This window comes from Triturus cristatus, chromosome 2_2, assembly GCF_964204655.1.
Source record: "Triturus cristatus chromosome 2_2, aTriCri1.1, whole genome shotgun sequence".
Classification (NCBI taxonomy): domain Eukaryota; kingdom Metazoa; phylum Chordata; class Amphibia; order Caudata; family Salamandridae; genus Triturus; species Triturus cristatus.
This window is the reverse complement of record NC_140582.1, coordinates 666,942,485-666,965,923: the sequence shown is the minus strand read 5'-3', so window position 1 is coordinate 666,965,923 and position 23,439 is coordinate 666,942,485. Positions and strand designations below refer to the sequence as shown.

The 23,439-nt window shown below is 46.0% G+C and overlaps 1 protein-coding gene across 1 annotated transcript in view; it reads left to right on the top strand.

The window, feature by feature from the left end:
- Positions 1-17,222: 17,222 nt before the first annotated feature.
- Positions 17,223-23,439, top strand: part of GPM6A (glycoprotein M6A) — a 573,449-nt gene continuing 567,232 nt past the window's right edge. The window contains exon 1 of the mRNA XM_085641856.1: positions 17,223-17,783. Within this exon, the coding sequence (XP_085497982.1) occupies positions 17,747-17,783 (37 nt within the window). The 5' untranslated portion in view covers positions 17,223-17,746. The remainder of the gene's footprint in view (positions 17,784-23,439) is intronic.

Genomic DNA, 23,439 nt, shown 5'->3' with positions numbered 1-23,439 from the left:
GGGTTCAAGTGTAATATAATTACGGGTGTTGGGGAAGCATTAGTCATGAGAGTGCTGGGTGAGCATCAGTCAGGAGGGTGCTGAGGGAACATCAGTCATGATATCCTAGTGTGCCATAAAGCACCATAGGGGTAAAGCAACATGATCCCTGAGTGCCAGGCCCACTACACAGAGGGCACATGAGGGGTTCTTGACATGTGGATACTCTACCAGGAAGAAGGACTGCTATGGTGCTACAAAAACTGCCACTCTTCTGGACTGCTGCTCTGAAGCAACTGATAACCTGCGGTGCTGACCTGCTGACCTCTTGCCTGGGGAAGAAGAACTGGTCCTGCAACTTCATCTTGAATCAAGGACCCCAGAGTGACTCAAAGGCCAAGTCTGCCGGTCTCCTGATCTGAGCCCTAGGGACATAAAAGGCTCTCCAAGAGCACCTGGACCCCTCTGCAGCAAGTTCCTGACCCCCATGTGGCACTCACAGGCTCTTGAAATCAAGCTTTTGTGATCTTCACAACTGCCATCGACCCTGTTTGCACCAGAGTCACGCCGCTCGCACCAAAATTGAGCAAGATCCGTTGCCAGCCCTTCAATTAAAACAGCAAGCATCAATACCCCATGGAGGGCAACCATAGTGAAGCTCCAGCCACCTGTCTGCGATGCCCAACCTGCTCTTTGCACAATGCAGACCACTATACGCAATGCTCTCCTTGCTCCCTGCAACCCTCTCCAACACGAGCAGGACTCTTGGCACAAAACTTGAGAAGGTAAACCTTGAGCAGGCTAAATTTGGAACTGTGTCCGACCTGCGCTCCATTGCTGTCGGCCTGAACTTTTGACCCGGTCCAGTGCAGCCTGATATCCCAGGTGTGGGCTTTATGCTTTTAGGAGCTATTTTTCACTTAATTCTTTAAAAATACATAACTTTGGTTCTACTGATTGGATTTTTGTCACTTTGGCCTTGTTTTATTTATTAAACTAGCTCTATTTTGAGTGGTTTTTCAATGTGTGACTGTTTGAAGTGTTGCACAAATACTTTGAACATTGCTTCTAAGTTAAGCCTGACTGCTCTGTGCCAGGCTACAAGGGGGCTGAGCACAGGTTAATTTGGGGTTTGCTTGCCCTGACTAGGATTGTGGTTGCTGCTTTACCTAGGCTCACACCCCAGTCAATCAGTAACCCAATTTATAACAGAAGCTTTATGATTCCTAATTCAGAATGCAGGACTTTGTTCTCTTCTGTATGCTGAGGCATTCCACATAACGTGACTTTAACATTTGAGTACAGCCCCTAATGGTCTAGGTTTAATTTGATTCTATATGAGTTTTGGTTGACACTGACACATTTAATAAACCATTTCTTGTAAAGCAACATTATTCGGTTGAGGCAGCTTACTCTGATGCTAAGGGGGTTGTTATGAAGTCTGAGGTGATCAACACATTATACCAATAGTGTTCCTTTTTAATCAGCTTGTAAACTGCACTTAGACACTGAGGGTTTTTGCCGCAGACACCACAGGCATGATTAATTAAAAAATGTTCTGTATGTATCACTTAATCCTGTAGTGCTCCTATCTTTCTACTCCAATGAGATGGGAGTACAGCTGTCTTTACACCTGGGTAAGTCCTGGAATTCAAGGGTAAACGAAGAGTACTATAAGAGTAAATATTACATGTTCACAGCCAAATCTTTGTGACTCGGCCCATATTATCTGTTAAGTAGGAATGTTAATTAAATATTAATTTGGACATCTGCTCCGGTAAATGTATACATTGCCAACAATGACACAGTACATGCAATTTGACCTAAAACCAGTACACCTGTTCAGCTATCTGCTTGTGCCTGTGAAGGCATTTAATATTTTGTACAAAATCCTGTTTCAGCAGCCTAATGTGATGAATACTTTATTGAAACTTTTTTTTGAAAAATATTTGGAGTGCCAGTGTCATCTGATAGTTTTCTGTTCCCAATCTTCCAAGGGAAAATATGAAATGGCCAGAAAGAGAGGAAAAGAATAGAGTGCATGCTTGGACATATATTTGGGAATATAGCAGATCACACTTGATTCTAATTGTACAACACGGGTTTCTGACCTGTAAACAGAACAGTTTTTGCTTTTGAACCTCCAAATGTTTTGGACCTCTGCTATGGGTAAGTTTCCCTGAAATTGACTTGACCTGTAACTGTCAGTGCCCATCTTTTGAGATAATTCCACTAGTGCAAAGCTGGTTTTACAGGCCCTGATGTTGGTTACACTCAGCCTGGTATCTGTGCACGTGTACCACTGTCACTGATGGGAACCAAATACATTTTTCATAGTCTGCCAAGGCCATATAATTTAATTGGGAACCTAACAAGAAATGTTCCCTTTAGTTTTGGAAAAATGTAAATATACATTGTTTTAACTGTATGTACACTCTAAATATAATGTGCTTATCATGAACGCTTTGATTGGAACACCATAGAAACGGCATTGACATGACTTTTCCTACATTATCTTGGGTCCCTATCACGTGAAGAATGACAATTTTGTCCTATAAGTTTCCATATATGCAGTTTACATTTTCCAATATTACTGAGCCATCCTTAATGAGGTTTAGGATTTGAACTACACTGCTGGGAAATTTTAATTACTGTGCTGGCCAGGTTTTATTTCCCCTGGGATGATTTACCTTCTCGTGGAGAAAGGGTGCTGGGGAGAAAACTGCTTGAGGTTGGTAGCTGTCTCTCACTAACAAGCTTGAGCATGGTTGCCACCTCTGTCGACCGGGTGAGGACAAAAAGAGAAGTGGCACTTATCACCCCTAGGATAGCTTTGAAGTCTTGGAGGGAAGAAACCAGTTTAGGCTGGCAGGATCAAAGCAAACAGGAGAAGTCTTTCTCAACATTGGTTGAAAATGCCATTTTGTAAATTCCCAGAATGCTGCGCAGGGGTGTTGGCCAGCCTGCGGGCTGCTCCCATGAAATGTCAGTGCTGGATGCAGGGATGCTGCAACATCTCTAACTTTGGTACAGGATACGGAATTCTAGAAATTGCCACTTTCATGTTTAAACCCCTGTACAAGCGAGGAGATTTGAAGAACTGGACAAAAGAAGCAAGATGGGCCAGTATGCTGGTGAGGGATGTCTTGAGTGGAAGAGCACTTCCCTTATATATCTTGGACCCTGTTAAACTCTATCTCCAGAATAAGAGGAACTGGCATCCCAATTCCCTTTGGGGGCAGTAGATGATGGAATTGCTACTGACCTTAAGAGAGGGGTGTTCCCTTGGATGTCTATACCCTACTTCTGGCTCTGTGCACCCTAGAAGAGGTGCACACACAGGCACCCTGAGAGTGGCGCAAGGCCTTGGATGCCCAGGGAGTTCCGGGAGTGTATTCTGCCTTGAGAAACATGGGATACTGCTGCAGGAAGATGCAAGGTCAGTAGACCCCCAAATGACTGGTAGGGAAGGCCTGTCCAGAGCCTCACATACCCCTGTTGTAGAAAAAAAGGAAGATTCAGTATCTACTGGCTGGGAAAGCATTTTAGAAGGCAATTGGAAACAATTATCTTTTAGATGAACCGGGGGCCTTACATAAGTACTCTTGAATGTGCTACCAGGAGCAAGGAGTACCAAATGCCATCCCAAATGGTCTTTGGTGGCCCAGAGAAATTGCCAACTGAAGAGGCCACTGGTGTGCAGCCTCCTCACTGTATCCCGGAGGATTCCTGTTTCTTTGTCAGCCTTCTGGGTTGAAAACAAATCCACCACATCCAATAGTATTACTGATATAGCCTCAAGAAGCTTAAAAGTCATGGGTCCTGCCGTACGATTGACAGGATCATTGGTGCCTTCTCGCTAGTGCTACTGATATTGCACATTTAGGGGTCTAGAAAACATCAGATAAAACCCGCAAGGGCCCGGGCGGACCATGTGTGGCCCTATGAGGGCAGGCCTGTGGACATGAGGCACACAGACACTGGCTCATGGTTGGCTCACTGTACCTTAGACGAAAAAGAATGGGAGAGCAGGAAGACGGGAGGAGGAGAATAAACAGTCTCTTCCACATCAATCCCACAGACCTCTTGGCAGGCAGAGGGCGTAAGCCTGGACCTCGTGTGCTTAGGATCCCAAACAGCCCCCTGAATTTAGATCATTGGTGCCACAGAGAAAGGGAGGGGCACCCACTTGTGATGCCAGTGGACATTAAAAAAAAAAAATAATTACCGGCCACATGGCTGTCCAGTTCAAAGCACTGCCTCAGTGTAGATGATCACCCCATAAGTCCCAGCAGGAGCTACCAAATTTGCATATTGATACTTGTGAGGACCCAGAAGGCCAGGTGTACAACAAAAATGTTAGCATTTTAAGGACTGCCGGGAGCGAGACAGCCCTCCCAGAAATGTCCTATTTGTTTTCTGTGTCTGGAACCATAATTTTCTCATAACCCAACAAGCAACTTTAAGAGACGTTATATGATTTGTCAAGCACCTCCAAAGGTGGGGTTTTCCCTCGGAGGCTCAGGAGCGTGCTGGTGTTTGCTTCCTGGTCCCTGCTAGGCAACCTGGTTAATAGAAGGAATTAGGTAATATGAAGTGTTTACTGTTTTATGTTGTTTGTTATGAGGGAGTGCCAAAGACCATAGGTCTGGCATATCCACAGTAAACATCGAAAACAATAAATATTTTAATAATATTTTGTTTAAATATTTATTACTATTGAATGTCTTATATTTTGTTGTTTGGTGTCATCCCCTGACAAAGCCAGTAAGCATGACTTGTTAGACATATATTGGGGTATTGTTTTACATCTTAGAGCCTGTGGGTGCACATACCATTATAGGTGTCTCTGGTATAGGGTGTCCCTAATCTGCATGTAACGGGTTATTAATTGACAGTGATCTTTACATGTTGCATGCCCTCTTCAGTTTGTGAGGCCCTTTATAGCATATCCACATTGGTATTTCCACCTGCCAGTCTGTTTATATTTGTAATTTTCTGTGTGGTATTTAGCCTGGTGTACATTAGAGTACTTTTCCTTTTTAAAAGAAGAAGCACTGAGGTGACATTGATTTATTAAGTGTTGTTTTTGAGTTGCTGACTTCACGGTCTCTAGCCCTCAGCATCATCCTGAGTAAGCCTTAGACTGCTCTGCGTCACTATTCTGAGAGTCAAATGCTACAAGGGATACTAAGTTCCCAAATTGTAGGTCTGCAGTAAATAGCCACAGGACACCACATGTAAAGAACACTTTTAAACTTCGATTGACCACTGACCCTCTGATCTCAATTTCTCCCATTGTTCATAAAGATTTCTCTGACATATTAACAGTCTCCACTAATCAACATGCTAGATATTCTTTGAGCTTAAATGGTAAGTAGTGGTTGAATTGTCAAGTTAGGGACAGCTCTCTAACACTACTCTTTTGCCCTGCCAGCTTGTATTCGAGCAAATAAAGCACTGTGACAGTATTTGACACTACTAAGCATAGGAACCTGATCACCTTAGGGTATAAGGTGTCATCTTAACTAATTGTTAAGATGTTACACATAAAACTTGCCTCACACATTTTCTATGAGGATTGTCTGGTTGCTCTAGCCTATAAAGTAAATGGAGAGCTAAGGTACCCTAATGGAAATCTGTTTACACCTATGAAATGGACAATGGAACATAGTCCATCATGCACCTTTTTATGCCAAGGGGCAAATTTACTTAGATGTCACGCAAAGCAGCACAGAAACGCATGTCACTGTGTTGCATGAAAAGGAACAAGCAGAACAGAACAATATCTATTAAAAAATGGTGTTCCTGTTCTTTCCCTCAGCACTGGCACAGTACAAAAACCTATGATTCACCACAGCTTTTCCAATTGTGTATGTGTGCTGTACAACACTGCATATGCGCAAGGTTTGCATAAACAAAATATTTTCTCCAACTTTACACCTGTTTCAAGGAGTCATAACTTTTTTCCACAAAACCATGTCTAATAATGTAAGTAGATAGGATAATTGTCAAAATAAAATTCATGATCTTGACAAAGAATAGACCAAGGCAGTGCATAGTACTACTTTGTGTTAATTTAGGGCTTTTTTCCAACCCAAAACAAGTATTGGGCCGGAAAGTAAACCCTGATGATACCATACCAGTGCAAAGTGTTGATAACTCTGGTCCTAGGTGTCCTGGTCCGGAGGAAATAAGTGCAGCCTTAGCCATGAGACCTTAAAGTAATCCTTATGACTTCAGGATCTTGCAGATAAACATTCTGACAATGACTTACTTCTAAGAATCTATTTGTAATCATCTTACTGATTTGTGGACAAGATATTGATTCCAGTGTTTACTTACTGATATTTCGAATTGGCCCAGGTTCTAGAGATATGAAATGTTTTATTTAAGCTGGCAACTAGACTATGCTAAATCATTAATCTATGCAAGTGTAAAACACTCCTTTTGGTAAAAGTAAGCTTATTGATTTTTTTTTTCAGGATTTAGTTATGAACTAATCATACGAAATTTCCTTCATGAGGTGGGATCTCAGGATATCTCTTGGCCTGTCAGTCGTGGTATATGCTGGAATTTCCCACTTCATGAGATAGATGCAAAGTAAGAAGATATCTGAAAGCAACATTTTTATGTCCCTCTTCATCGCATTTCTTTTCAGTATCCAAATCTGTGTTGTAGCATCATGCCCAATGCTGAGTTTTCTGTGATGTGTGGGTAATTGGTGAGTGTTGGACATGGCATCCATGGCGTGGTTTCTCCTATCTTTTTGCCTGTAACTCCTGTGATTTTTGTTGAGTTCTGGATTTCATTTTTACTGGTCTAAATGCTTTTGGGCACTTTGTCACTGCTGATCAAGGTCAAAGTGCAAGTCCTCCCCATATAAATTGTCTGTATGGATTAGTGCTTCCATGATTGGCTTATTTGATTTACTGGTAAGTCCCTAATACAGTGCACTGTGTGTGCCCAGGGCCTGTAAGTCAGATGCTACTTGTGGGCATGCAGCACTGAGTGTGTCACCCACATGAGTATCCCTGTAAATGTATCTCAGACCTGCCACTGCAGTGACTGCACACAGTTTTAAATTTCCATGTCGACCTGGCAAGTGCACCATCTTTCCAGGCCCTAACCTTCTTTTTTCTTACATGTGAACCACCCCTAAAGTAGGCCTAATGTACCCCCATGGGCAGGGTGCAGTGTATGTGAAAGGTAGGACATGTACTGGTGTGTGTCCTGATATTTAAATACTGTGTATTTCGTTTTTCACCCCTGATAGGCTATCTGCCCCATAGGGTAGCATGGGAGATACTTTGTAACCTCTTACAAGTATAACTTCCCATTGGGACAAGATGGGAAGATGAAGTTTAGGTTCTCTGAACTCAGAAGTAAGGACACACATCTTTTAGTAAATATTTTTTTTTAAATTGTGTGTTTGAAAATGCCACTTTTAGAAAGTGGGCATTTTCTTGCTTAGCCATCCTGTGTGTCTCTGCTGGGTTGTGTATTGATTGTCTGGTTTTGGAGTGATAGGAGCTGGGGATGTGCATTCACTGTAGATAGCCACTGGGGGGTTGAGGTTTGTCCTGAGTTTCCTGGATGACTCAGAGCTGGGCTAAATAGACCTGGGCTGCATTTAGAGTCATCGGAGGAGTTTTCCTTGCACCTGAATTGGCTCTGTCACCTGTGCATAATGCTGTCTTCCTCTCCTGCCTGGAAGCTCTACCAGAGAGGACAGAACTGGTTTGGACTAAGCTGAGATACTCTTCACATCAGAGAACAAAGGTAAATGTGGTATAAATATTGGGGCCCAGACTCCAGAATTTTAGAACTCGCTTGGATGAAGGAACCTCCCAAGAAGAAGAGCTGGGCAAGCTGTGAGGAGAGACTACCACTTTGCTGTGTGATTTGCTGAGTTGGCCTGCAGTAGTTGCTTCTGTCTTGGGCAGAGAAAGGACTAGACTAAACTTTCTGTAACTTCTTCTGCTGAGTATCTCCACCAACTTCAGGTAGAGCTTGCCCCCTGTTCAAGAAGTCTCAGGGACAGCAAAAACGTTACCTTACTCTGGGTACTACCTCTGGGGTCGTGGGTACCAGTTGCCACATAGAGAAACCGCAGCCCGATGCCATCACTGGCACTGCCGCCGGCTCCGTGATCTGAAGACACAGCAGAGAACAAAGCCACATCTCGTACTGCAACCATGGACTCACCAACGATGCCGACCATCGCCACCGAGCCACTGTTTGCACTGCTACCTGTGGGCACTGCACTTCACACTGCCTCGCTTCACTCCATTGTCTGGTCTCATCACAACGTCGTGGTAAGCTGACATCACTGCCACTGCCTGCACTGTGGTTTGGGGCCCCCGCTCGTAAGCCATACAACGCACCACCCCATCCCACATCACAGTCTGGGCCACCAACGCCAGTTTCTTTGACCGGCAACACCACCTGCATCGTTACCTGTCAGCACCGCAACAAGCACAACTCTACTTTGCACTACCACCCCGGTCATACTGACGCCACTGGACTACCATCACTGAGCCACTGTCTGCACTGCGCCCTGAGGGCACTTCATGCTGCTCCACTTCACACCACAAACATAACAGTTGCCAAAACCGGCCCGCACTGACACGGACGGCTAGAACCAAAGGTACTGTTTACAAGTCTTCTGGCACGACTGAGTTGGCCGGAACTGTTGGATTTGTTTGTTTTCAATGCCTCAGTAGCCCCAGACAGCGATCTGCGATCCTCACTGTGGCTGGAGTTATTTATGAACTGAAGTGGTACAGGAATTTTTGGTGCTGCAGACAAAAGTCCACTTTGCAGTTAAAAAATGGTGGTCTGCTTACCCTTGCACACCATCAACCATGTGAAAAGTAGCCCTTTGGAAGGAGTCTCAACTTGCGTCCTGCCTAATGATTTTTTTCAATTAAACTGAATGTTATTGATTTTTTAAGAAATTAACAACCCACGACATTTCAATCGGCCCTCAAATACAATAAAATTAGAGTTTTGAGTGTGCACCTTCCCATCCCACCTGAACATACATTTCAAAGCAGTCCACAGTACTCCAACTACTTTCCCATTACCTTTATGTCCTTTTTGGGGCCTCCTCAAGCCATGTATACAGCCTTCTCCTGCATTGCGCACCAGTCCATTGCTTGCTTCCAGGGAGCTAGCAGAGGACAAGAGGGCAGTCTCCACCACTTAGAAATACCTCTCTTTGCCACCGTCAACCCAATCCCCACCAGACACTTATCCCCGCTGGCATCACACACCTCTTCCAGGACTCCCACAGAATGGGCAGTGGAGAGTTGTCAATAGGCCTACCCAGTACCCTATACAGGACTTCAATGATCCTACCCCAGTATTTTCCAATCATTGGACATTCCCACACTAGATGATAGAGGTAAGCATGTGGCCCTGAACAACGCCAACATGCCTCGACTCCAGCAAGCCTGCGCGTCAAAGCCGCTCTGGTGATTTATATGTCATATGTAAGTAATTGAGCAGGATGAGCTGGAGCTGTGAGGAGACAATCTGCACTCTAGGTGCCATGCGATTATCCCTCCAATCCACAGTGGGCCCCACCCACTGTTACCATCGGGCCCTGAGGGGCACATACAAGTCTGGGGAGTGAACTATAAGGGATTTGTAAATATGTGAAATCCCCTTCTCTGCAATAGGTCCCATAAGGATCTGGGACTCCGTAGGGATAGATGCAGGAACATTCCCTAAAGGAACCGCAATGTTGCTTCAGGGCATGGTGCGAAAGCAGGTATCTAAAGAACTGAGTCCAAATTCTTTCTGCAGCGCCTGATATGACTTGGGGTGCGCTCCCTGCTAGACGTCTCCCACCCTAGAGATCCCAATTTTATCCTACTCACCAAACCACTCTAAGGAGGAGGACTGATAAACCACCCGCCTACCCATGGAGGGGTCGCAAGTGTAATCTGTCAAGCCCAACCAGTCCACCCTAGTGCCATATGCCAGGTCCCAAGAACCAGCCTCGTGGGCTCGGGGAGATGCGATGGAATAGAGGTGCCATTTCAACAGTCCTTTGATTCTGTCCAGGCCCATTCCAAACACTTCCAGCCAAAATTCTGGATCACGCCATCCCCCACTCTGTCACTCCTTGACCACCTGCAGCTGTGCCGCCCAATAGTAAAGTAGCATGCCCCCCATCCCATGTGGATCGAGTGCATTTCCCATATGCTAGGACGGAAGGTTGATTAAGCCACAAAAAGGCCTGAATCTTGGCCTACAGTAGGTGCTACCAAAGCTGTAGCAATAGCAAGGGATACTTCTGTATTATGTAGAGTAAGTGGGGAGGGCAATCATCTTAAACAGAGTGGCGCGGCCGAAGATTTTCTGGGGCAACTTAGCCCATCAGGTGAGGTCCATCATTAGGTGGGACAACAAGGAATGGGTATTTATGCTCCAAATTAGACCTGGCTCCAGGGCTAACTACATTCCCAGGTATTGAAAACTCAGCCTGCGCACCATAATCCATGAAGACCATTCTGTAGCAATTGGTGGCCCCTTTAAGGGGACCAAGACAGATTTTGGCCAACTAATGATGAGCCCCTATGCCTCCCCATATAGATCAAGGGCTCTGCAGCACCAATGGAATCGTGAGTGACAGGTGCGAAATATACAAATGCACATTGTCCGCATGGAGAGATATGCCACCCTCCGTTGCCACCCTCAGTCAAATTCCAAAATCTGAGCATCACAAAGAATCTGCACTGCTAGCAGCTCAATTGACAGAGTAAACAAAAGTTGCAACAAGGGGTATCTCATGTGGGTGCCTCGACAAATTGTGAAGTAGCAGATAAGGTGCCATTGACCTGCCCCTGGGCCTTCGGGTTAGAATAGAGCACTCACACAAAAGCCCAGAATCGAGGCCCAAGACCCACCCTGATAATTACTTAGGCGAGAAAGATCCAATTAACTGAATCAAAAGCCTTCTTAAAATCCAAAAGAAGAAGAGCTGCTGGATCCCCCAGCCGGGAAAAATGCACAAGTCCCATGTGGGCCCTGCAAAGGCAGTGCCTAGTACTCTGATGGGGCATGAGCCCACACTGATCAGGGTGGACCGACTATGAAAGGACTGTGAGCAGCCGATTCTGCAGTATTTTCACAAACGTTTTCACCTCAGTTAATTGCGGAAATCGGGCAATATAACATACACTGATCTGCACGTTCACCTCAATGGTCGCCAGGTTAAGCTAGGGAGGATACTGTGCCCTGCGAACTGCTATAGGCCAAGATGAAGCATCAGGTGGGCCTGAACATGTTTAACTCCTTCAGTGCCCATGACGAGATGGTCTCGTCATGGAGCGCGGTTGCGCTGTGCCCATGACGAGACTATCTCGTCATGAACCCCGCCCGCTAATGAAAGGCCCGGCACAGGGCGGGGAAAGGGCGGGGCACTGTAGGGGTTAAACTACTTCATGGGAAATCCATCCAGGACCGGAGTTTTTATCAACCAGTTTTTCTAGAGTTCATGTCCTCAAGGACTAGAGTGAACTTCTCCATTTCAAGGGGCAGTCCAAATCCGACCTGCCGATCACAGTCACCGCGGGAATTGGAATGTCAAACACTAAGGGGTGGGACACCTCCCTTTGAGGCCTATCCCTCTGGGAATATGGGTCCCTGTAATACGCTGCAAAAATAGCTGCTATATCCTCAGTTGTTTCAGCTATCACCCTCACTTCAGAAAGAATAGAGGGGACAACCCGGGAGGCAAGCTCCAGCATCGCCAACCAATACAAGAGCTTAAGAGCTTACCTGACTTTCCCCCCACTCATGAGGCCATCCAGCATTTGCAAGCCTCCCCAAGAGCCAGCAGCTGGAGCATCTTCCACTTCAGAGCTAGTTGGTTTAAATCCACTCCATCCATATTCGCAAAAACCTTGCATTCCAACCCCAGGATATTGGATTCTAGTTTGGTGATCTGATCAGTCTCCTGCTCCCTCAGGTACAATCTCGCAGCCCCTCTCAAAACTGAATTACTGGCAAGCCACAAGGTTCCTGGAGATTCCACAAGGCCACGGTTCAAGTCAATGTAGCCCTCCACCTCTTGACCAAGAAAGCCCTGAAATTCCTGAAGTTGCAGAAACTATAAATTAAGTTTCCACATCGGGCGGGGCCCCACAGGCCATTTGCCAAAAGAGAAAGTCACATGGGTGGGTCCAAGATACCTCAGGCAGAATATGTGAGCCGGCGGGAAGATCCAATGTCGGAAGAAGGATCAGGTCAATACAAGATAAGGATTGATGAGCAGCAGAGTGGTGAGTGTAAGTCAAACTGCCAAGGTGCCATACCCTTCAGGTGTCACAAAGGCCAAGACCATCTGACCAACTGAGTCACCTGTTCTCCCTCCCACTGGCCATGCTCAACACAATGATTCGTCCTCTGGACTATAATATCTTTAAAATTCCCTGCTCCCCCAACGAAGGACATCCCAAGAAGGAGCTGGAGAATCCACAACCGCAGTTCATCCATGGTACTGTGTAGCAGGGTGGGAGTGATAAATACACTAATGAAGTGATATGTGCACACATGTAGTATACTCTCTACCATGAGATACCAACCCAAGTGATCCAAACTGACCAGAGACACTACCAATAGGAATGTCTTGTGGAGGAGCAATGACGTGCCTCTGGATACTCTAGTGTGTCAAGCATGAAAGACCCTATCAAACCCAAGAAGGAGCAGTTAGTGCCAAATAAGTGGGTTTCCTATGGGAGCAGGACCGCGCGGCCATGCAACTTCGCAAAACAGAGCACCGCCCCTCGTTTATTATGGTCCTTAAGACCATGGACGTTTCATGTCATCAATACACAGGGGGCCATGGCCTAGGAAGAGAGCGATCGCAGCCACTGGTGGCCCAAGTAGGTGTGTGTACAAGTAGTGTTAACCCAACCAGGGTAAGGGTGATGTATAAATGCAGTGTACTTGTGGCACCCGCCCTTATAGTCAAACAATGAACAACCAACCTGAAACAAGAACAATAAAACAAACATTGCACACTCCCCAACCATCCCCCACTCCACACTTCCCCCAAAAGTATCTGTTGCCTAACCCACCAATAAGAGCACACATATAGGTAAAAGTCCTTAGTTTCACTCCCCATGCGGTCCTGAATCATTGCACCATAATTAAGGAGACATTGGCACTGACAGAAGTATGAAAGAAAAGAGTTGGGAAGGCCCTAGGCCCTGTCCATCTAGTCTGCTGATAAGTCACAGGCCAATGTCTGGACAGGCTGTTGTTGCGAAGACAGTAGTCCTTGGGAGCCATGTAGCCCGGCCTCGGGTCCCAGTCTCGTACCTCGGAGTCAGAGCCTGCCCCAGAACCTCGGCGGTCCCGCCTAAGCAACTTCCAGCAGTGAGCCTTAGGCCCGGCCGCCCAACTTCTGAGGGCCCCGGCACAGGCGGGTCCCCCATCCTTGCACCGAATTCAGTGTCAAGGCATGCTGTTCCAACACCCACTGCCAGGCCGTCTCAGGTGTATCAAAGAAAACAGCTTTAGAGTTGTGAATTACTCGCATGCATGCCGGAAACATCATCATGTATTTCAAATTTAGGGAGCGGAGTTTTGCCTTAACCCTATCATAGGATTTCTGGGCCAGTAGCACCTGGTGAGTATAGTCCGGAAAAATCATGATCCGTTGTGCACCGTGAACCAGGTTCCCAGTCTGGTGAGCCTCCTGCAGAATACAGTCCTGGTCCTTATAATCGAGTACTTTGGAAATAATCAGATGTTCTAGGGCCCCTGGGGGTGCATTCCGCACCAAGGACCTATATGCCTATTCGATGACGAAACAGGAGGACAGTTGGTCAGAGAGCACCCAGGATGAGATCCATTCCTCAAGAAAGCACTCCAATGTCACACCCCACGCCCTCTGCGAAGCCCACAAAATGTAAATTACTGTGCCGAGCACGATTCTCTGCATCCTCAGTCCTTTCAGCAAGGTGTCGCATCCCGCCAACCAACCAACCATGGCCTGCAGCTCACCCAAAGTGTCCTCCACAAATGAGACGTGGCCTTCTGTCTCCGTCACTCTGTCTGCCACCATGATTAGGTTCTGGTGCAAGAGGGAGACCTCCAACCGACCTCATCAATCTTGGAATCCTGTGCCAACCGAGAAGCTTGAATAGCCAACAAAATGGCCCCATATTCTTCCTCCGGGGAGGGGGCCCTGGGGCGATCGCCAGGTCCAGGGCCCCACGTGTGCCATGTGAGGGGCTTGTTAAGTGGTCAGCTTTAGATTGGTCCTGGGCCCCAACAGGTCTGCCACAACTCATGGGGAAAGTAGCTGCTCCAGGCCTCAGAACAGCGAAGAGTCCCCTGCAAAGTATTCCATAAATGCAGGAGTGCGGTGTTAGTGATGATCAAAGCTCCATGGTCAGCTTGCACTGCCAGTCTCCTAGGTCGGCAGCACATGCAGCTGGAGCCTGCCCTTGTCATCCCACACCGTGCACAGCACCCAAGCCAAACTGATTCTCCTCCAGGCCTCAAGCACCACTCATTGAGTGAGGGTATGCCCCCTACTGGTGAACTGGAGACCCTCCAAGAATCTGAGACGGGGGGCTCCTGCTTAAAGCTGCCCTTCACCAGATCGGGCACCATGCCGGCCATCAGGGCCCTCGTCTGTTGGGGCCCCATAGGCCATCCTGAACCACAAGTTGCTGAGTGGGGGTGGGGGGGAGGAAGAAAATGATGCACTCCCACAACCCCAGGGTGCCACTCCCGTCTCGCTGGACTTTTCCAGAAGTACGGGCCCGCCTTCCAGCTAGCGCGGCTCAGCTCACAGTCCACCTTGGTTCCATGCGATCTTCAAAGCATCATACTATGGTTTTTGGGCCTGTAAGGCTTGCACGGCCTGTTTTCCCACCGTTGCGGGTGAAGAGCGGCAGAGGGGGAAGAAAGGGACCCCCTGCAACCCCAGGGCCCCTGCAGCTAGCAGCAGCCTAAACCCTGTCCAATGGCCATCATTCCTGCTGCGTCGTTAGGCAGCCACCATGTTGGGACCTCTCAACCCTGGCCGTCGCTGCCTGAAATGCTATTTATGAAAACAATTGGTCATTCAAACACGTATAAGTAGGAGAACAATGAATATAGACCAGAATCAGTACTATATTAGGAAGAGATGTCCATTCGGACATGTAGATTTGATATTATAAACCGTGGTCATTCAAAATCAAAGAGAGCGTAATAGAGTGGGACACAGTCCTGTATCCTTCAACAAACAACAATTAAGGACAATCACATAAATATAGACATTTTTCAGGCAAAACAAACAAGCTTAACGCCAATGTAGATAATAGAGGCAAGCTTTTTAGGAGCTAACAGAAATGCACTTGCTTTAACACATGAGTTTAACGTGCATGCTGTTTAAAGGAGTCGACGATGTTTCGATCTATCACAAGATACATAGATCATCATCAGGACAAGAGTTAAAAACAAGCCTGAAACAAACACTGCGGGAATTCGTTCAACAGACTGTTCCAGATTGCGGGGTAAGAGAACAATGCGTGGATGAGAGGCAGCGCCAACGGAACAGGATTACAAGTCCGGGCGTTCGTGGTAGATCATGGAACTTGTCGATAACGAGTGAGCCTGATAAGCGAGTAAGGGGAGAGGGGGTCCGTGTTGGAGATGAGGTAGCGTGGGCTAACTGTTCTGATACGCAAGGTAGGATTAGATTGCGTGGATGAAGGGCGGCGCCGATGGTGCAGGAATTCCGGTGACGGTGTCCGCGAAAGTTCAGGTTGCTTGCCGATCACAAGTAAACCGTGTACTGAATCGAGTTGAGCAGGATCGCTAATCCTACCTTGCGTATCAGAACAGTTAGCCCACGCTACCTCATCTCCAACACGGACCCCCTCTCCCCTTACTTGCTTATGCAGCAGTATTGTCACTGTGGGTGCCGCCGTACACCATAAGTTGTGCTACCCCCCTGGGCTCTACTGCTGGCAGTCTCTAGCCGTCCCACTGGGCCTGCCAGCACCAGGCTCTTAAGGGATGCGGCGCGGCCAGCGGGACCTCTAGCAGAGAGCGACTGACCTCTTTGCCCATAAAGCTCCACCCTCCCCCGTCTAATGACTGTTAATTAGGCAGGTCATTCTGCACCCTCCTCCAGATCAGCATTTTGCGAACCCACCTGTTAGTACTTAGGTCAGTTTGCAAAATATGATACTGGTCGCAAAAAGTAGTCCCAATTTGCAAGCACTTTTTGCAATCAGTATTTTAGTACATATGACCAATAGTGCTTTATCTCACTCGGTTTACCACAGCATGCCGTTATGTAGCATTGCCATTCAAGAGGAAAACTGGAGTCTGGGAATCCCTGCAAGAGCATTACTTAGTCATTTTACTCTGGCTTTCCATTAGGTTAGACGTATGTCTGTGAAGAGTGCAGACGGACATTATTTTACTCCAGATTCTCTTCAGTCTTAATGGATCTTCTAAGAGTAAAGCTGAAGACCACCTACACTGAAGTGGAGATATGCAAGATAACTAAAGAGAAGAAAAGATGAGAGTATAGCCTCTCACTATACATTCATCAAACAATTCTTCTATCACCCAGAAATATTTTTAGTCTTTTGACAGCAGTCTCACAGTACGCGGAAATATGAAGAGTATGTCATGCTTCTCACATTTACAAAAAACCCAATCTCTTGCCAGTCTGCAGCATTCCATTTGTATTCTAAATCACCCTTATGTTCTCCCAAAATGCGCATTATCCAGACCCATCGTGGTAACACTTCTGCCTATGTCTCTTTTCAACGAGTAACCACCCAGGGTACAATTATCACAAAGGTGCTGTAATATAATAGCTTAAAAAAGTAATATTTTATTTAAAGAGCTGATTATTCTGCGACTGTAGTGAGATATTGTAGCCATAACTCACAGATAATTCTGAGCAGTAACATACCCTTTAAGTTCACGATACAAGACAATTATATTGCTGCTGAGCACATATTATCTAATCATAAGCCCTAAGGGGGTTGCTGTGACCTCCTTTTTAATTTTCCTTCTCGTGTTTGCTCTGTTGTAGATTGATATTTGAAAGAGGAGGATTTGGAAAGCCGTGGCCGTTATTGGCATAGCTCCCTTTTGTATATTTCATCACTGCTTTGACGTAACATTCAAATTAAGGATGCCGAATGGCTGGAAATAAAAGTCTTCTGCAAAAAATATCACCGAGTGAGAAACAACTACTGCAGCATAAAGAACTCAGAGGCGTCTGGGTTTTCCCACTGTGACAGGAAAAGAGGGGGGAATTGTGGGGTGGTGGGCTGCCTCGCGCTAAAAGGACACCCCTCCGTCTGCTAGCAGTGCAGCAATATTCCAATTTAAATCCCATGGTTCAGCACAAACCTCAATTTATGTTTTTCGTTTTATATGCACGCTAAAGCTCACAATACGTGGAGATTGTGAGAAAGGATTCTCCTCACACACAAAAAAAAAAAAAACACTGGCTGTTGTATTGAATACCTGCTTGCAGTGGAATACAGTGAGCAGCCCTGAAAGGAAAAATTGATAATGTTCATGGAAGAATAATTTGAATTAAATTGCACTTGACAGGCTGTCTCCCAGTAAACAACGGAAGTGAGGGAGTCTTAGCTGAGCTCCGAGGACTTGCCTAAGCCACTGCTGTTGGAGCTTCACCGAAAAAAAAAACAGTTTTGCAGCGTCTAATTGAGGCTTTCCAGCAGATTTGTGCAGCAGCTTCTACCGAAGAAAGGTGAACATGGAGGAAAATCTGGAAGAGGGGCAGACACAAAAAGGTAAGCCATAGTATGGTGTTTTTACAAGCGTGCATCCTTTTTTCTTATTAATTCACATATTGCTGCGTTGCCAGTCGCACCAGTATTTTTATCAGCGGTAGGACATGTTTTAATCACCACTTCCCTTGCGCGTAGCTGTCTAGTATCCGGCATCCTTAATGCGATTGTTTAAATATCGAAATGGTGCAGTCATTTATTATGATGCATTTAACCTGTTAGCCTTGTGTGAACCTACCGTTATTGTTTTCGGTGCTGACGCGTCTCAATCTTGGACGAAGGAAGCCCAGCGTGGCAACCGAACCATTTATGTTAAACTTGAAGGTTGTTTTCAAAAAGGCAACCTTACATGTAATAATTAATTGGACGCGGCATGTGTTTTTGTCGGGTTACGATTCACATTTTCTTCTGCGCGTCCATTGTTTTTATGCCTCATCTCAGCTGTCATTTTGTGAAGCCCTCGGTTCTCCTGTTGCGTATTGAGTGAACAGCACGCGCACGCGCTTGTGCCTTTAGAAAGCAGGATAAACGTTTAACGGACACTGCTTGCAAGAAGCCGTTTGTGGGTTGCTTCTGTGGGCTGCAGCACGTGCGGCCATCGGACCCGACTTCGTCTGTGTATTCTAGAGTTACAGCACCGTCGTGATGCCATCGCTGTGCCCGCCAGGTAGCAGCATCCCTGGACATTGCCATGGTTTCATGCCCATGCAGCATCGCCCATCAGTACCTGCGTCCCCTATGCTTGTCGCTGTTTTCAATGCAATATGAACATAGCTAGTACCCTGCATTACATACAATTCGTATAGCTCTGGTATCCAAACAACGTGTCTATTTTAAGGTTCAATATCACTGCACCTTAACACAAGTAACGAAAGAGATAGGATGTCAAATGCAAATGCCTCATTTTTATTGATCCCTTGTCGTGCCTGTGCATTGGGCAGCCTTCGATTAGTCATTCATTTGCTGTCAGTGAAAGCGGCGCTGTCTCTTCGGGGCTGACCCAGTTTCACGCGGTGCAGCCCTTTGGTGATGTTTATTATGTAGGCGCGTGCTTCTGTTTCAGCAGGCACTAGCCTCAACAAAGAATAATGACGTATTGCAGATTATTCTCATACACACAGCATTGCGTAGTTGCTTCTCTAGCTACCTACGGTCTGCCGGCTTAAGTTTAAACCAGCGTTTAATGAAGATTTGCCAAATCAGTTATACATTGATGAAGTTTTACCATATGGATTTTCGGGTTCTATACATATCTAGTCTAAAGCAAATTCACATCCAGAAATTAACTAAAATATCAAATGAAACTAATAAACGTCATTCTACACAAACAACCAGATTCAAGTTGAACCTGGAATTGACAGCAATGTCTGCCTTAGCGGTGTGGTAGAAGCCCGAAACCCTTATGTCAGCAACTGGTTGGCCTTTGAAATTAGTCAATTGCAATATCAACAAGAGACTCCCTAGGTCTCGACTACAGACAACTTTAGCTGTCGGATGGCAGACGTATTTGTTCCAATACACAATATACTGATAGTGCGATTTGGATCAGTCCCTTGCTCATGGTTGGATGGCTTTGTTGTACATCTCATATATTCACTCTTTAGTGAATGGCTTTCCTCTACTTGTTCCTTCAAGGAGCATCACAGTCTCACAGTATTTAATTGGATGAGTAGTATCCTTCCACTGCTGACTTAATGGGACTCTTTTCCTTCTGTGTTCAGCACTACACGGGAATGCTTGTGTTTCTTTGGTGTCTCTCCCTACTTTTTAACTCTACCTCCCATATATTCTTTTTACTGCTCTCCCTGATGCTCTCATCCCACTCCCTATGTTAAATGTATGTATTACTGTTTATTATATGTTTTACGAGCACCCAGGAGCTGCAATGTATTGCTATGCCACTTGCTTCCATTTTTCCACTTATGCTCTTGATGCTCCCATATACTTTCAGTTCTACTCCACAGCATGTTCCCAGTGGTAAATTATTCTATATTTGTTTACTTTAAGAGGTATCTTGGCAGCTGGAAGTCTTCCATTTTTATTGGGCTTGCATGCACTTTCGTTTTCTTTTTTAAATGTTTACTTTACTATCTTAACCTGACCATCTGTCTCGCTAGAAAGGTAAAATAAAAAAAATAAAAATTCCTGTAGTGTATCACAATTAATGCACACAAATGGTTCATACCAGGGCTGGTGCAAGGCACAGGCAGTGTGGGCAGCAGATCAGGGCCTCACACCCAGCCTACCCGCATGGGGCCCAGCAAAAAGTGCAACATAACGTGTTCATGTACCCCTGCCGATCCAATTGAAAGAAAGGTTTTTCGTAACAATTGGGCCCATGGGATGGGGACTCCCTCTCTGGGCCACTCAGGGAAGGAATGGGAAGGCCTAGGGCAGGGGGACACATCCTCTTGTCCCAGTTGCAACGAAACACATTTTGAAGGTTTGACTAGCAATTAGGCCTCCTGCCCGGCTGCCCATTCAGAGACACTGCAGGATGCCCATTGTCCAGCACTTTAGTATACCCACAGTTTTACCTCTCAGCCCACAAGCAATTCTCACACCTTCAGCCCGATATGAGCTGTAAAATAGGTGTTTGTAGGAGGCAGAGAGGAGGAGCTGCAGCCCAGGAGAAATCTCCACCAAGCAGAGTCTGGAGCCCTGAAGGTGTCATTCCCCTTTGCCCGGGGCCTCAAAAATCCTAGAACCGGCCCTGGTTCATGAGTGCAATTTCATAATGTCACATGCTTAGTGTCACCTGTGTACACATCGCAGCCACCCTGGGTTGGATTTTCTTTAATTAAAAAACCCATGGAAGATTCCTGCCACGCATGTGCATGCATCTTAATGCATGTGTTCACAAGCGAATGGCGAGGAAAAAGCAGTGGAAAAACGAATTGTTCAGTCTTTTAGAGCACAGACCTATTGAAAAAGATTCTATTTTACTCAATTGTTTGTCAAAATTTGTTGATCTTCACATGCTTATAAAACCTGATTTTCGATTTGCACATATGCAGTTAAAGCAGTGTGCTGCTGCCTAATGCAAATCAATGCTGAATGCATGTAGCCTTAGGGCACCAGCACTAGGTGGTGCTAAAATGCAACACAACTGTGTTGCTGTTAGTGGTTAGGGAGAATTCCTCAAGCAAAGTGTTATTTTGTTTGAAGTGTTCGTTCACTGGATCTAACTTGTTTCTCTAACAGACTTAATATCTATACAGCATGTTGAGCTGCACGTGTTGCCATTCCCAAGAACTCTAAATAACAGAAGTTACTGTAAGTCAGTTTAATGTAAGGGTACTGAGTTTATTAGCCCCACAAAGATAATAGTTGAGTTGACTGCATCTGAATTCAAACTCATGCCATGCGTCTCACACCAAATTTCAGCATAAAGTGCCACCTTGCTGACTTATAGTGAAGAATGCATATTCACAGAAAAGTATAATTAACTTATAACACAAGCTCTGGGGGCCCACGACTCACTGACTTTTTACCGCGGTGCTGGGAGGGAGAGAAACCACACCTCCCAGCACCCTCTGCTTGGCCCGGGGGCCGTCAAAGAAATCCACTGGTGCCGGAGCACCATAAGTAGCTGAGAGGTGTCCCACAGCGCGGGGGCGCGCGGGCTTGGCCCGGGAGAAGACCAGGCCAAAAGCGGGCCCGTCTTCGCCCATCATCGCCTGGAAGAGGCTGGGCTGGGCCCCCCTCTCATTTACTGAGAAACCAGCTGGCCACACATGGTGGGTGAGTCCCACTATAACATTTTGTTCCTCGCCTCCAAGATTGTTAGATATTCTAGCTGTTTTACTGAGTTTGATCTCGGACTGTTGGGCTTGGAACAGTGAAAGTGCTAAAAAGGGGAAGAATAAGGTTCCAGGATCCAAAGATACTACCATCAAATTCACAAATAGCACTACTTTGGACTCTTTTTTTGGCCCAGGCAGTAGGAGTCATCACCACTGAGATTGACTTGGCTGAACGCAGGTTATCTCTCAATGTAGGGGGGTCTGGTATTATGCTGGGGGCCTCATCAACACATGATCTACATACTGCCCCTCAAGTCCAGCCAGGTGAGGAGCTTATCAAAGCCTCGCTAAGGTTTCTCTCTCTAGTGGAATGCCCCCAGGACAGAGTTGCATTGGAAATTCCCAACATTGGTATTTGCTCACCCTTACCTAAAAGGAAACGACAAGCAAAACGAGTTGGAACAGCCAAGAGCCCTAAAGGTCCCTCTTACCCACAAATGAATCAGGATAGCACTGCTAACCCAGCGCTAACGAGCGCTGTAAATATGGATTGGACGATGGTGCTTGACAAAATTAAAGACATCATTTTGCAAAGTATTGCCCCCCGATTGAAAGACTTTCTGCACTGGCGGCAGCTGTTACAGAGTTGACGAAATGGATCGAGCCTATTAAGGAATCTATTAACTCTCCTCATCCTATGGGACCTAAGGTTTCGGGTGTGAATGCTCAAATTGGTAGAGAGACTTTGGGGCATATCAACAACAACCGGCGATAATTATCGCAAAGCGCACTTAGCGCTAGGATAATTATCGCCGGCTAGCATGGATTTTTATCGCTGAGATAGCGTGCTATTAGCAACGCTTATCTCAATAGCGATAAAAATCCTCACGCTAACTGGCTAACGTGAGATTATCGCTGGAAACCCAGCGATAATCTCACGTTAGCTTGTTGGTAGGGACTCACAAACTTAGCCATGATATCCTCCTTCCATAGAATATCATGGCTAAGTCAGTCCTGAAGCAGGTGTTAGGAAAGTAGCGATAACAGGTGTTATCGCTACTTTTCCTGACGCTATACTTCATAGCGTGGGGCTTGATGATAGGAGAAATGTCGCTTAGCAACATTTCTCCTATCATGTCAGGTCAGGAACGCTCACTTTTCATCTCATTAGAGATGCAAAGCTGGGCGTTAGAAATCCCCACGCTAAAGCAAGGCTTCACGCGTTAGCGTGACCTTGCTAATATAGCGATAAAATTATCGCCGCTTTTCGGCCGAAAACGGCCGCTAAAGCGGCGATAATTTTTTATCGCCTCGTTGTAAATATGCCCCTTTGTCTCAACGCCCAGGCCTCGAAGCCCCAGATATTTGTGTTACTAAGCAACCCCAGCTGTGCTCTCCCAAACTCTGGTGCCTCCCGTATTACCGCCCCCCCCAGGAATAAAAAAAGGGAGGTGTAATGAGTTCTAGTGGAGGTATACATCGAATGGAGATAGGGGAAGGGGGGCGAGGGGCCGTGAAACTAGAAGTAGTGTCTCCCTGTCTAAGTCTACCTTCTGAATGCTGTCCTTATGTAGCAATTTTGACAGTGGTTCATGTATTAGTGGTAATGCTATAGAATCCACCGTTCAACTAAAAAACAAAGTATGCCATTGGCTAGCTGCAACTGCACATTTTAACTGCAAAGACTATGATGATATTTTATTTGTTAAGAGGGTTGCGCTGAACGGACCCATGTCAAAAACCCCAGAGGGGTATTGTGTTGTGATCAACTGTAGGTCTTCTGTTTTGGCTGAGCGATTAATTCAACGCTCCGATTCATTGCCTATTACGGATACAGGTATTAATATTCTCCTGCTTGTTTTTTTTTATTGATGCCTACAGCCTAATCTTTCAATGAGGGGTAGCATAATACA